The sequence below is a fragment of the Littorina saxatilis genome, linkage group LG3 (genome assembly GCF_037325665.1).
Source record: "Littorina saxatilis isolate snail1 linkage group LG3, US_GU_Lsax_2.0, whole genome shotgun sequence".
In the NCBI taxonomy this organism is placed as follows: domain Eukaryota; kingdom Metazoa; phylum Mollusca; class Gastropoda; order Littorinimorpha; family Littorinidae; genus Littorina; species Littorina saxatilis.
The window spans coordinates 22,131,689-22,145,301 of record NC_090247.1 but is presented as its reverse complement, the minus strand read 5'-3'; the positions used below and the strand labels follow the sequence as shown (position 1 = coordinate 22,145,301).

General features: G+C 41.9%; 1 protein-coding gene across 1 annotated transcript in view; it reads right to left on the bottom strand.

The window, feature by feature from the left end:
• Nucleotides 1-578: 578 nt before the first annotated feature.
• The window catches only part of LOC138961129 (neuron navigator 3-like), a 171,152-nt gene continuing 158,117 nt past the window's right edge, over nt 579-13,613 (bottom strand). Inside the window, exons 21-26 of the mRNA XM_070332729.1 lie at nt 12,694-12,865; nt 11,915-12,130; nt 11,143-11,411; nt 10,299-10,417; nt 9,691-9,930; nt 579-8,719 (exon numbers count right to left, since the gene is read on the bottom strand). Coding sequence (XP_070188830.1) covers nt 8,609-8,719; nt 9,691-9,930; nt 10,299-10,417; nt 11,143-11,411; nt 11,915-12,130; nt 12,694-12,865 — 1,127 coding nt within the window. The 3' untranslated portion in view covers nt 579-8,608. The remainder of the gene's footprint in view (nt 8,720-9,690; nt 9,931-10,298; nt 10,418-11,142; nt 11,412-11,914; nt 12,131-12,693; nt 12,866-13,613) is intronic.

Sequence of the window (13,613 nt, the reverse complement as noted above, 5' to 3'; positions counted from 1 at the left end):
AGGTACGAACAAATTACTCCCTCCACGATATTTTGACTCTCTACATTTTTTACTTCCAGTAAAAATCGCGTACGTGAAAATGGGATGCGGGCGAAGGGATAATGCCAATATGGGATCTCGCGCAAACAAATGTCGCGCTACCCTCCCTCCACCCCTTTCACCACCAAGACTAACAGAGGATAGGGGAGTTAAAAAGTTGCGTACATCGGGCGTGGGCAGTAAATTGCTCGTGTTAGGGTGGAATAATTTATTCGTTATTTATTCGTCAGGGGAGTAACATTTTCGACCGAAATGTTGACTCGGAACACACCTGTCGTTAAAAGTAATTTTCTCGTGTTATAGGGGAGTAGTTTTTTTCGTAAAGGCAGTCACATTTTTGTACGAAATTTTTACTCCGGAGTAAAAATCTCGTGGGAGTAATTTTCTCGTGTTACACCGGCGTAGGATAACGCACGCAGACACACATAATTATGTGCGAATACATACACATATACAGATATTCGCGTGCGCGCACACACACACACACACACACACACACACACACACACACACACACACACACATTTAAAAAAAGCCACTTTTAAGATTGCATTTTCATTGTTCCGTAAATCCAGAATGATGCTACAGTTATGTGTATTAAGCAACACAAGCCAACAAAGACACGTACACAGAACAATGTCAGAAGAACAATATCAGAGTTGAAAACATTTTGGCAAACGTAGTACTGGTGATGCCTCATATGCAATGCATTTATACACTTTAAATGATCTGTTCTTCCTCACGATAGACCCTACACCTTCTCTTCAGCTACGAAAATAATCCTTCTTTCTTCTCCTCTGTTAGAATGTACAACATAAAATAAGAAACCTTTCCCTGAAACATGATGATTATAAATTATGCGAAACATGAACTACCTTTTCTTATCCAGTTTGTATTTACTCAACCTTGTTGATGAATTTCTCTTACAGAAACAGTACATTCTACAGCTATTTTTCTTTGTCCTTTTCTTTCGACCATTAAAACACCCCAATCAACAAAATATTTTCAAATCACGTTTGTGTTACAACCAATAAAAAATAGTATGGAAAAGTTAAGTGACCAGTGCGGAGGATTAGAAGCGAGGATAGCCGATGACATGTCCGATGATGTTAACGATGACAATATAACCACCACCATAATAAGCATGACGATTTAAGCCTCAAAATGCGAAAGCTCTGGCTGAAATCTACCGGTACCGCTAATCTGTAAACCTCCAATCTCCAAGCGTGGTTTGAAACCTGAAGATACTATGCCTGATTTTGAAGTAGCCGAAAACAGGCAAATTATTGCTGGTCTTCTTCTTTGAGGTAAAATTTGTCTGGCTACACTTCTAGTCCAAAAGTCAGCTTTTACATAAATTTCAGAGAGATCGTTTCAAGTGCTTCTCTCATTTTTCATTAGCTAACGCACATAATTATGCACCAAGCTTACCTTCTTCCGATAATATACATTCTGTCACAAGAATCAGCGATTGTCAACTCACCTATATTTTTTTCCCTACAGAAATAGCATTACTTTATTAGGTTTTTTTCTCTTTCACTGTCAGGCTCTGAAGAATACATTTAGTTTAAGTCCGTTGAATGAGTTTAAAATGAAGCTGGCAAGTCAGTATAGGGTTTTCTCATTTGCAAATACTATCTCAGCATAACAGCCGAGTAATGAAGAAAGTTGCAACTAGAAAGTAGCTGCCAAATTCTGAACAAACGTGCAAATCACACATTCTCAATGTTACCCTTATACTCCAAGCAACGAACATTCCAACGCCAAGCAAACTAGAAACTACATCAGCAGCGAAAGTCAGTTCTTACGATGAAGCAAGAAATGCGACTATACTACCCTACAAGCACAACACCGAAATTAGCAAAAGAATATCAAGCTTCTCCTACACCACAGATGAAACCGCTGTGCGAAAGATGACATGAACCTCCTGGACGAAATGACGACGAAACGAAGAAGACGTCCTCGCTTCCTTAACTTCACACTGATCACTTCATTGCCACATATGTACTTCGGATAATTAACTTAATTATATGCTCTCATTATGTGCCCTAACATAGATTACTTAGATGAAAAAAATCTAGAAATAAAACCTGCGTGGACCGTAACAGACTCAAATTTGCACTGTCCTCCTGGTAAATGAACATAGATTTTTTCCCCCAAAAGGTATCTAAAACAGATAAACACCCTCTGCTCCCTTCTCTCCCAAAATCCACTATATCTTCCCTACAACATCTTACAGTCGCTCAGTTGTGTGTCATAATATAACTCTCAAGCTACAGTGTTTTTCACTACAACTACTCTTACGTTACTATAATAATATCATATTAGTTGTGGTTTCAGCAGTTTCACACTGAAAAATTGATGGTGCGGGGAACATGTGATGCAATATTAAAATTGATTCAATGATGAGACTAAATGCTGCTAAAATGCGCCGTACCAACCACAAAATTAAAATTGACTTGATGATCGCACTAAATGCTGCTATATAATGCATACCAACCCAAAATTAAAATTGACTTGATCGCACTAAATGCTGCTAAAAATGTTACCTACTGCAAATCACTGCACTAAACCTCGAAGTGCTGGATAAAAGTATAGTATGCAAAATGAAGACACTTATTGATGATGGAAAAGTAAATATCTTGACATGGATGCCTCTACTGCACCATACATAGTCATTTCAAAGACGTACTGCACAAAAAATGAATTAGAAGTCGGAAATGAATGAGGAGAGTAACATCACACTGAATACTGTATTGTCAAAGAATATCAACCAATTCTTTACAACGTCTTGTTTTTCTTCAAACGAATCAAAGTCAAACCAAGCGAACTTGGTTTCACCCTGGCTCTAATGACAGCACGCACAAACACCGCAACTCTGTTCTTCACACTACTGTACATGTCACACTTTTCAAAAACTCTGAGAAAGCACGAAACCTGCTCCACGCTTCATATCATTATCATCAACACAACCACAAACTTGACATCATACTCACTCTCTGAACACATTTCAAACATTGAATCAAGCACCTTGAAATCAAAAGAACCGGCCACAGTTTGGCAGATGTACATCGTAGTAATTATTGTACACGCTAAAATTAATTAGTCCCACGGAAATAAATTACAATGAAGTACAACCATGTACAGAACATTCTTTCTTTATTTGGTGTTTAACGTCGTTTTCAACCACGAAGGGTTATATCGCGACGGGGAAAGGGGGAAGATGGGATAGAGCCACTTGTCAATTGTTTCTTGTTCACAAAAGCACTAATCAAAAAATTGCTCCAGGGGCTTGCAACGTAGTACAATATATGACCTTACTGGGAGAATGCAAGTTTCCAGTACAAAGGACTTAACATTTCTTACATACTGCTTGACTAAAATCTTTACAAACATTGACTATATTCTATACAAGAAACACTTAACAAGGGTAAAAGGAGAAACAGAATCCGTTAGTCGCCTCTTACGACATGCTGGGGAGCATCGGGTAAATTCTTCCCCCTAACCCGCGGGGGGTATGTACAGAACAGAACAACTGTAAATATTCCAAATAAGGAACACTTTCAATGTATAATGTGTAAACACAAACACGAGTGCTATAAAACATCAAGAGCCAAAAGACATTGTTAATGTTATTAAATTGATAAAATGGTGAAATGAATTGGTTGACTTTAATGCCATCTAACTGTACAGCTCGCATTTCATTCCACGACCAAATCTAATTCCCACATTTGAAAAAAAGAATTTAAAACATATCTCAACACACTTCTGCATATCAATGCTGACCCTGCGCTTTTCAATAAATGCTGATCTCTTGTATTTTCAACAATTCTCAAGCGTCATAGGTCTTCAACAACAACAACAACAGCAACAAAACACTTGCAGACTTTCTGTCTGTTTGGCATGATTCCATGGAGTACATCTCCAGTGTTCCACGGCAGTACTACTTAATCCAAACAGTACCTGTCTCAAAAGCAGAACTTGGCACTTGTCACGTTTTTATTTCACAACAATGCTGATTTTGAGACAACCTGTGTATTTTGCATCAAACTCCGACCCTAGCCTTGTCCTTCACGAGGCAAGTGACTGCTCATGTGACAAGCTAGTTCATTTCCATTTCAAGTTCATAACTATTATTCCAATGATTGGAAGTTTGAGTTGCTTCCTCCTAATGGAAAGCTAGCAGCAACAAGAGTGGTGCCACCCATGCAGGTGTGCGCCTGTTTAGGTGTAGTCAGCCACCCCCTGCACTTCTGGCAGGATGACTGAGGTCTTTCGTGCGCCAAGGTGGGTTGGACATAAGGGCTATCACGTATGTGAGTCTGCGCCTATAAAGTTGACCCGTGTCTGTCCCGGCCTGGCTTGGAACCTCCAACCCAAGGACAATAGACGATTTTCTAAAATGACTCTGTCAGGGTTTGCAAGCGTTGTGGAATCAGGTATTCGCTGCGATCTTTGTTTTAACTGGTTGACCACATGTTTCCGGAAAATGCCTATTGAGCTAGCAGACCACCCCAATCTAGGATCTGCCACTGGCAAATACCTTGTCTCCAGTCCTGACAAGTGCCACGTTTTGTTGGCAATCACTTTCATTCCTGTAGTTCCAAAAGACTACTAACCTAGGATCGATTCTTGTGTATCAGTCCACGTTTACCCTGCCCAGTGCAAAGTGTTAGTGGCTTGACAAGTGTTTCTTAAACATGAGACTTGCTTGTGGCTAACCGCTCACTGAGCTAGAAGCGAGCACCTCTAAGGAATGCTAGCTTGCCTACTCTCGCAGTGAGAATTGGCCAAGAAACGCTACTTCCTCGTCCCACTCACCAATTCTTGTGTCAAAAAAACGAGGGACTGTCTTTAGCTACAAGCTACCTAGGCAGCCTGTTTCATCAGTGTAAAATAAGCTTGATTTAGCTGAATATACAAGCAACATTTACTAAACCTGAGGCTTTTATTTTTAGTGAAATGGAAGATCAGTTATACATCATGTTATTCTATGGTCTGACACTAAAGATCACAAGATGAATAGCTACCAGCAGAACAAGAACTAACTGCATTTCATGGAAATCATGCTTTTTCATTAACATTTAGTACAACACCAACAGCCAAACATAGTGTGTCCACCAAGTTAGTGCTGTTGGAACAAAACTAAACCGTCACACATAGCATACTTACTCAATAATTGTGACTTACTTCATAAAAAAAATTAGACATTTTTAATTTAGAAGGTAAAATCAATATTGCACACTTTAAATACAGAGTATTGTCAATTTCATGACTAGTCTCAAGGTCGTTTGAATAAAAAGAGAAAAGTCATCACAAGTGAAATGAAAAGCAAAGTCAATTCCAGAAAGTTATTATGCACAAGAAATGAAATTGTCATCAAATGTGACCCTCCACCACGAAATGAGTCGCATGTCACCTCGCACGGTTCTGTGCTAGGCTTAATATAAGTCCGGGGAGTGTCTGGTAACAGTGTGAGGGTCACCTTAGTCACAGGCTTATAACTAAAACGGTTTTCACCACTGGATAGAGCAGAAAAACTCTTTAGGAAAATGTAAAAATATGAAAATCATGCAAAGGTGACATGCGACTCATTCAATGGTGGAGTCCGGTCACAAACTCCCCCTGGCTGTGCTGAAAGTTTGCACAAGACAAACACAGAACACATGTATCATCATCACCCTTGGCTTTGGGCATCCAGTCCTTTCAGTCTAAAATGTTAGGCAAAAAAAAAAAATTGTCTGTTTCTGGTAACATGGCTAAAAAAAATAGTGTCGGTAGGTAGGGATATTTTTTTTTTAATTTTTTTTTTACCCCAAATGTAGACCAATAAAACTAACTTTAAAAATCGCGCAAAGAGACTGGATTCACTATACATAGAGACAAGACACTCAACACATTTACAAATCGTCAGCGGACTTTCGTTTTCACACGTTTTTGTTGTTCATTTTCTCACCCTGTCCTTTACCACCAAAAAAAAAAAAAAAAATTTTTTTTGAGTTTTGAAAAAAAAGTTTAGGGTCGGCGCCGAAATTTAGGGTCGGTCGGGTGACCAGAAACAGACAATTTTTTTTTTTGGCCTTAGCTCTCTCTCACAGTCACATACAGTAATGCATGTACAACGTACAGTGGAGCCTGTCTACAACGACCACCCAAGGGACCAACCAAAAGTGGTCATAATGGCAAGGTGAATTATTGAGAGAGCCCGCCGGGGACCGTTTGGGCTGGTCGCTTTGGACAGGTTGTCGTTCTCCAGAGGTGGTCGGTAGGACAGGTTTGACTGTATTAAAATTCAAACCCACACATCTTTGCCGTGAGTGATCGACAGTACTTGCACAGTGTGAGTGTTCGCCATCACGACTGTGGGCTGTAAACTGGAGTAGGCATTATCCACAGCCCTGTCTCCCTCTCAAAGATTGTTCTGTAGCACACCCTGGTGGAGATCTGTGTCAATACATATTATATCCATCATTCCATGACAGGAGTTGTAAGCCCACAAGCTTTCAGCTTTTTTCCTGATCCCTGCCGGCTGGAGCTGGCCAGGATGAAGTTTGTTTGGCCCACCATTATACTCACAGAGGAACAGAGCACATACTGAGCTTACTGTCCTTGTGAATGGGGATGCTGTATGGTCACTCCCTCACACAATGTCGACGGCTCACACACAGCACGATGACCACTCGGCGCAAGCAAGAGAACTAGGGATAATCCATTCCATCCAAACCCCTGTAAAAGCTGTAGGTAATACTGCAGACAGAACTGGAGTTACTCCGTGGATTCTTAACATCAGAAGAGGCATTCAACAAGGTAGCGAAGTACTCTTGTTAAGTCAAGTACCCTGATGCAAACACACATTTTTTAACACCAATGATTCGGCCAGAATCGACTCCTGTGATGTAATTGTAAAATTTGTAAATCCCATGACCAACATCTAGTGGGCATCCAAATCCAGATCCAGATTCGCAAATCTGACACTGACAGGGTTTCATGTGTTTTTGAAGGCTGCCTTTTTCACCTGGCCACTGACTGCTAACTCGTGGTGTTGTTGGTGGGATCACCAGAGATGGCGTTTTCACCTTGGGTTAAACTTAAAGTCTGTGTTGTGTATCCAGGAATGTGGTAAATGACGCAGTCTGTACTCCCCCCTTGAATGGTAATCCACTCCATTGTGAGACCACCTGGGAGTGATGTACTCCCCTTGAATGGTAATCCACTCCATTGTGAGACCACCTGGGAGTGATGTACTGGCCTTGCGTCTCACACCACAGTGTTCAACTCTTGATTCAGCCAGTAACACCAAGTCCTGTCGCTAATCCTTTAGACAGTATCCAGGACTGGTGGATGATGGCGAGTGACTGGCAATTTCTTGCCTCTTGGTTTGAGAAGACAATTGCGCACTTGCCTCTCACCTCTCAGCAAGGACTTCAGTCTTGTGAACACAGTTCTTTCTCATCCTCACACTGTCTAGGTAAGCCGAGCGGCAAGCTGCGTTGGACAACCTGCTTGGCAGGGCCTTTAGACAGCTTTGAGCGCAGAATGACCATACAGCTGCCTTAATTTTGTATGTCTTAGATATTGGAGCATTTTATGCTCACTGTGAAGACACAACTTGTGCAGTTTTGACAAGTATATATATCCTTCTTAACATGGTAATGTCATGGTTGGTGAATGGGATTGTTCCCTGAATGTCCTGGGAAAAATGTCATCCGGGTTTCAATGTTTGCGTATAACTTGTCAGATCAGTAACAAACTTGGTGCGTTTCTTTGCAACAACAGCTTTCCTTGATCAAGGTAAGTTCCATCACAGATATTTATACCATTGCATAGTATTCACAGTCCAAGGTAAAGTATCCCTTCTCACAGCACAAGTTGTCACCATTATTTTGTCCACGCATGTATTCCCTTTTTCAGCAAGAGGTCTGTGTTGGGTGCTTGCAGTCCATGTGTGCACATCGCAAGCTTCACAATCCACATGCCTGCCTCCTTGGGGTCAACCCAGGTTGTAGTTTGTGAAATCAATAACAGGGCAAGAAGACTGGCTTGGCAGTTAACAAGAGATTGGTTCATTTCCTATTTCACGATTGTCACCTATTGTAGTTTACTGGGCCAACCCTACTTTCTCTGTGGTTACCTGTGTCTATGTTGCAGTGATTGGGTGCTGATTTTCTCACTAACATTTCCCTGAATAACAATATGTCAACTCTTGTTGTCAGATGCCTGCAGCATGCTTTGTGCAAACATCTGCAGTAGTGTCTTTCCATGACCTAACACAGAACAGTATTTCATGTAGAATCCGTGTACGTCTGTGAGGTCCATGTGCCATCGATTTGTCTTTTAAGATCCACATGGCATTGATCTGTTTTTAAGATACATGTGCCATTGATTTGTCTTTAAGATCCACGTGGCACAAAGAAGAACTGAACACATAACAATTGTCACAGTCCTCCTCATGAGTAACAGTTCCATTATTGCACAGAAGTGGCAGTAAAGTGTATCAAAGTGTGTTGTTGGCTGTCCTACAGCGGTCGCAGGACTCGGCAAATAAAACATCCAGCGGCCCAGTGCTGTCTCAGTGCGGGGGCTCGGCCTCGGTAACGGGAGTCCTGACTGTGGCCGTGTCACTCTTCATGTTGGGGTCAGGGAAGTCTGCCGCTTCGTGAAGCTTCTTCAGCATGTTCACCTGATTGGTGGAAATAAAAAGGAATGTTAGAAACGTCAAAGCACACTGGAAACTATTTTTTAAGGCCCTCTGTTACAAGAATTCCTCTCTTATGAGATCTTGTTTTCTCTGATTTAGAGTTTAAAAAAGTCATGCGTTCATCAACATGTTATGACCCCATTTTCTCTGTATCCCTTTTCTGCAGATTTCGATAGGTCTTGGACAATCAATCAATCAATCAATATCAATCAATATGAGGCTTATATCGCGCGTATTCCGTGGGTACAGTTCTAAGCGCAGGGATTTTTTTAAAATAACACAAATAAATATCCAGACAAACCAAAGAAGAAATAAAATCACTTCTTAATCATACTTTCAGACAATTGCAAACACTTCAGTAGCTATTAGTGTTACAAGAATTCTTCACACACAAATATCTGTTTTCTCAGACTTTCTGTTCATAACCTCAGTAAATTCACCCCCATTTTAAGACTCCCTCCTTTTTAAGACCTGATTTTCTCAGATTTTTGAAGGTCTTCTTCTTCTTCTTCTTCCTCGTTCATGGGCTTAGACTCCCACGTTCACTCATGTTTTTAGCACGAGTGGATTTTTTTTTACGTGTATGACAGTTTTTACCCCGCCATTTAGGCAGCCATACACCGATTTCGGGGGAGGCATGCTGGGTATTTTCGTGTTTCTATAACCCACTGAACTCTGACATGGATTACAGGATCTTTTCCGTGCGCACTTGGTCTTGTGTTTGCGTGTACACACGAAGGGGGTTAAGTCACTAGCAGGTCTGCACATAAGTTGACCTGGGAGATCGGAAAAATCTCCACTCTTAACCCACCAGGCGGCAGCGACCGGGATTCGAACTCACGACCTCCCGATTAGGAGGCTGACGTCTTACCACCACGCCACTGCGCCCGTTGAAGGTCTTAAAAGGGGGGTTCCACTCTAAATGCCAAAACCTCAACTGGCCAACAACTCACCAGGGGATCTGACGACTCAGAACTGATGACTTTCTCCTCTTTGCCAGGCGACGTCAGCTTCTTGTTGCTTCCCAAGTCCATTTCCGTTCCAGGCCCAGAGCTAGGGGGCGCCACTGAGTCGTAGCCCACGTCCTCGGGGCGGATGGGGAGCAGGTGTCGCTCGGAGCCCAGGTTAGACCAGGGGTAGGTCTGCATGGACCACTCCGTCGGGTCTTCCCATGGCGCTCGCTTGCCGTACACCTGTTGATAAGGATGCAAGTGTTTAAAACACTAAAACACTATGACAAATATCTGCAGTAGTTGCTCCCAATTGCAAAATATTATCTTCTAAACAGAACACCTTGCCAGCAAGGCAGAAGTTAACCATAAAAAAACACAGCATTACTGGTACGTGTACTCTTCACAAATTCTGTTTTTTAGTTAGTTGCTTGGTTGTTCTGTTTCTCTCTCACAATACTAAACCAGACACTTGTCATCATTAGCAAAGCACATATCATGGACTGCAAAACTACTGTCTGCAAAACTACAGTCCATCAACTATCAATGCTGCCCATGGGCACTGCACTCTCGCACAGAGAGGAAGCTGTAAGCTCACACAACCATCGTACCTGCAGCCCGTCCCTGACGGCCTCGATGATGTAGGGCACGACGGAGTAGTTCCACAGGTCAGTGAACCACACCTGGGACCCCGCGATGTCCATCGGACACGACAGGAACAGACGCGGCCCTGCACACACCGTCATGTTAAATCATTCACACGCCTTGGCAACACTTTTCCAACATATGAGCAACTAATATATACAGTGTGATAGATCTCTCTTTTAAGATCTTCTAAAATTCAGAGACAATCAGGTCTTAAAACAGGGCTAAATATACAAAGGTTAGGAACAAAAAGTCTGAAAAAAACCTGGGCTTCAAAAGGGAGGGAATCTTAAATTGGGGGGGGGGGGGGGGGGGTGTCGAAAGGGGGTTCCCCTGTATCGGATTTCATTTGTTTACCTACTGCCAGCTTAGTTATAATGTTCATGTCTACTGCCAGCTTAGTTATAATGTTCATGTCTACTGCCAGCTTAGTTATAATGTTCATGTCTACAACAGCTAAGGCAAGAAAAGCATGATGAAAAAGAGATGCACAGGCATCCTGTACTCAAGTTTTGAGACTTGTAACGCATCACTTATAATTATTTGACACTCACTGATCCCACAGAATACAATACAATACAATACAATACAATAACTTTATTAATCTCTAAAAGAGAAATTGCATTGCTGAGCTTTTGTGTCCGTAATAAAACATACATAAAACATTCAAAAATAAACATTTTTACATGCCAGTTAACAATGTTACTAAAAGATTTATATAGATTCAAAACAGTTGTATGAATTTGGAAATAACAAACAGTTATTAGGAGCATATTCTGACCAGTGTAAAATACAAACACTGATTCTCACCTATAGTGACGTCGGACGAGCTGTGCGTCTCCAGGAACTTGTTGACGTGGGTCCACACCTTGGGGATCCAGTCAATGGTGCGGTTCAGGTCGTTGTTCCGCAGGCTGGTTCGAACCTCTGCCTCCACCAGTTTGCGGCGCAGGTAGCGGCCCAGGAAGCCCTTGACGGGCTCCATGTGGTTGGCGCACAGAACCCAGCGGAAGTTGTGGTGGAGCTGTAGGTTGGTGGTGGAACACGTCGACTGATTCATTGTGCCGATGATGTATGGGCTGTGAAAATTTACATGATAAATATTTGATAAATCACCGTAAACCAAAAATAATATTGGCGATAACCTGATTTAGCCCTGTGTGAGGTTCATAATTCGATTTATTTTGCTTGGCCTTGCGAGATCTGCCTCCAAGTGCCGGGCATGTTTATCGCCAGTAGTTTCCATCAGAGAGGGCGAGACTGAAGTGATCAATTATAAAGATGGCTACATTATGCAAAAATACTGAATCGTTTTTATTAACTACCCATCTAATGATTGTCGTTTTACAATTGATACAAAGTTGGTGTGGTCTCGATCCGTGTCAAATATTTTCGTCAAGAATACAAATAACTAATAATAACTGTTGGTGAGACAAACAGTGTTAAAACAAAAGGAATTCTGTACTCATCAAGATGACGAAGGCTTTATGCTATGATTTTTAAATGATATTTTTAACAAAACATTTTCCAGCAGTCACGAGTTTAAGTAAGCATGCAGCAACAACAAACTCAAAGTACTGACCACTTCTGGTACTTGGCGGTGAGGAAGCCGTTGAAGACGTCAGCGAGCGAGGCCACGTGGTGCAGATTGTCCAGGATGACCACCGAGGGCAGGGCGCCGGCCGAGGTCGCCTCGCACTGGTCAGCGATGTTGGCCAGGTACTGTCGCAGCTCTTTGGCTGATTTGTGGTCCACGTTGAACACCGCCACGCACCCCGCGGTCAGCTCCTTGCCTGACCTGTGATTCAAGAATTTGTGTGTGGAGTATTAGTTTGTTTGTTCTTATAAAAGTCAGAACCTGCAGAATTGCTATGGTTATCATTTGATCTGTCAAACAGGTTTTGCTAAAAGATTGTTTCCCTTTGTCTGTGCTAAAACTTACATTAATTTAATCATTTAGATACTGGCAAGTCTAAGCCAAAATCACACAACAAAATTAAATGCTCATTAAAAAACACTTAAATAAACATTTTTTGAACATGTATCAACTTATACCATCAAGGATGAACACCAATATACTGCGGACTTCCTGGCAGCCACTGGTCTGAGGATTTAGCACGGCCATCAACATCGAACGCAGAAGAAGAAGAAGAAGAACACCAATATAGGCCAACAAATGATCAACTTTCTACATACATTGCATTTCCAAATGTTCAATTGTACCTGTGTCCAAAGCTGTTTTACACATTTCCAGGCAGGTACCACTAGCATGCACATCAAATGCATCTCAGAAACACTTACTATAAGAATTCTGATTCTAGAGCATTCTTGATTAGCATCATCACTCATTATGGACAGTACCTGAGCACGAGGTGTTCGGCCAGTTTCTGAGCCAGGTAGGTCTTGCCAGTGCCACTAGGCCCACACAGGATGATGCGACGATGCTCCAGCAACAGGGACACGTAGCGCTGGATGATGGACTTGGGAATCATCGTTTCAAACGCCAGTGAGTCCACACTCTGCTGCTTGGTGCCTGCAACATGCAATGATAACAGGTTAAGAATAAAATAAAATAAAATACAATCTTAAAATGAAAAAAAATTCATTGCCCGTCGTTGCTTTGTGCCTACCCCATGTAACGACTGCATGCTTGAAAACAAAACAAAACGTCCTTTTTTAGTGTGAATGAAAAAAATCTTGGTTACTGTTTGCTTTGTAGATTTTCAACATACAATGACAAAATGAAAACACACATAAAAAATCTGTAGTTCTCTAAACAGTAACACCATTTACTTCTGTGTCACATTTTTTTCTGCTAAATTTTGTTCGTTTGTTTGCTTAACGCACAGCCGACCACGAAGGGCCATATTAGGGCGGTGCTGCTTTGACATTTAACGTGCGCCACACACAAGACAGAAGTCGCAGCACAGGCTTCATGTCTCACCCAGTCACATTATTCTGACACCGGACCAACCAGTCCTAGTACTAACCCCATAATGCCAGACGCCAGGAGGAGCAGCCACTAGATTGCCATTTTTAAAGTCTTAGGTATGACCCGGCCGGGGTTCGAACCCACGACCTCCCGATCACGGGGCGGACGCCTTACCACTAGGCCAACCGTGCCGGTCCTTACTGGTAAAGACACAAATGCAGCTGAGAAAGCACTGGTGTGTTGAAGGTGTGATGAAGGTGTGTTGAAGGTGTGATGAAGGTGTGTTGAAGGTGTGATGAAGGTGTGTTGAAAATGCTTTCTTCTTTAAAGACCTCTCTTCAAAGATTAA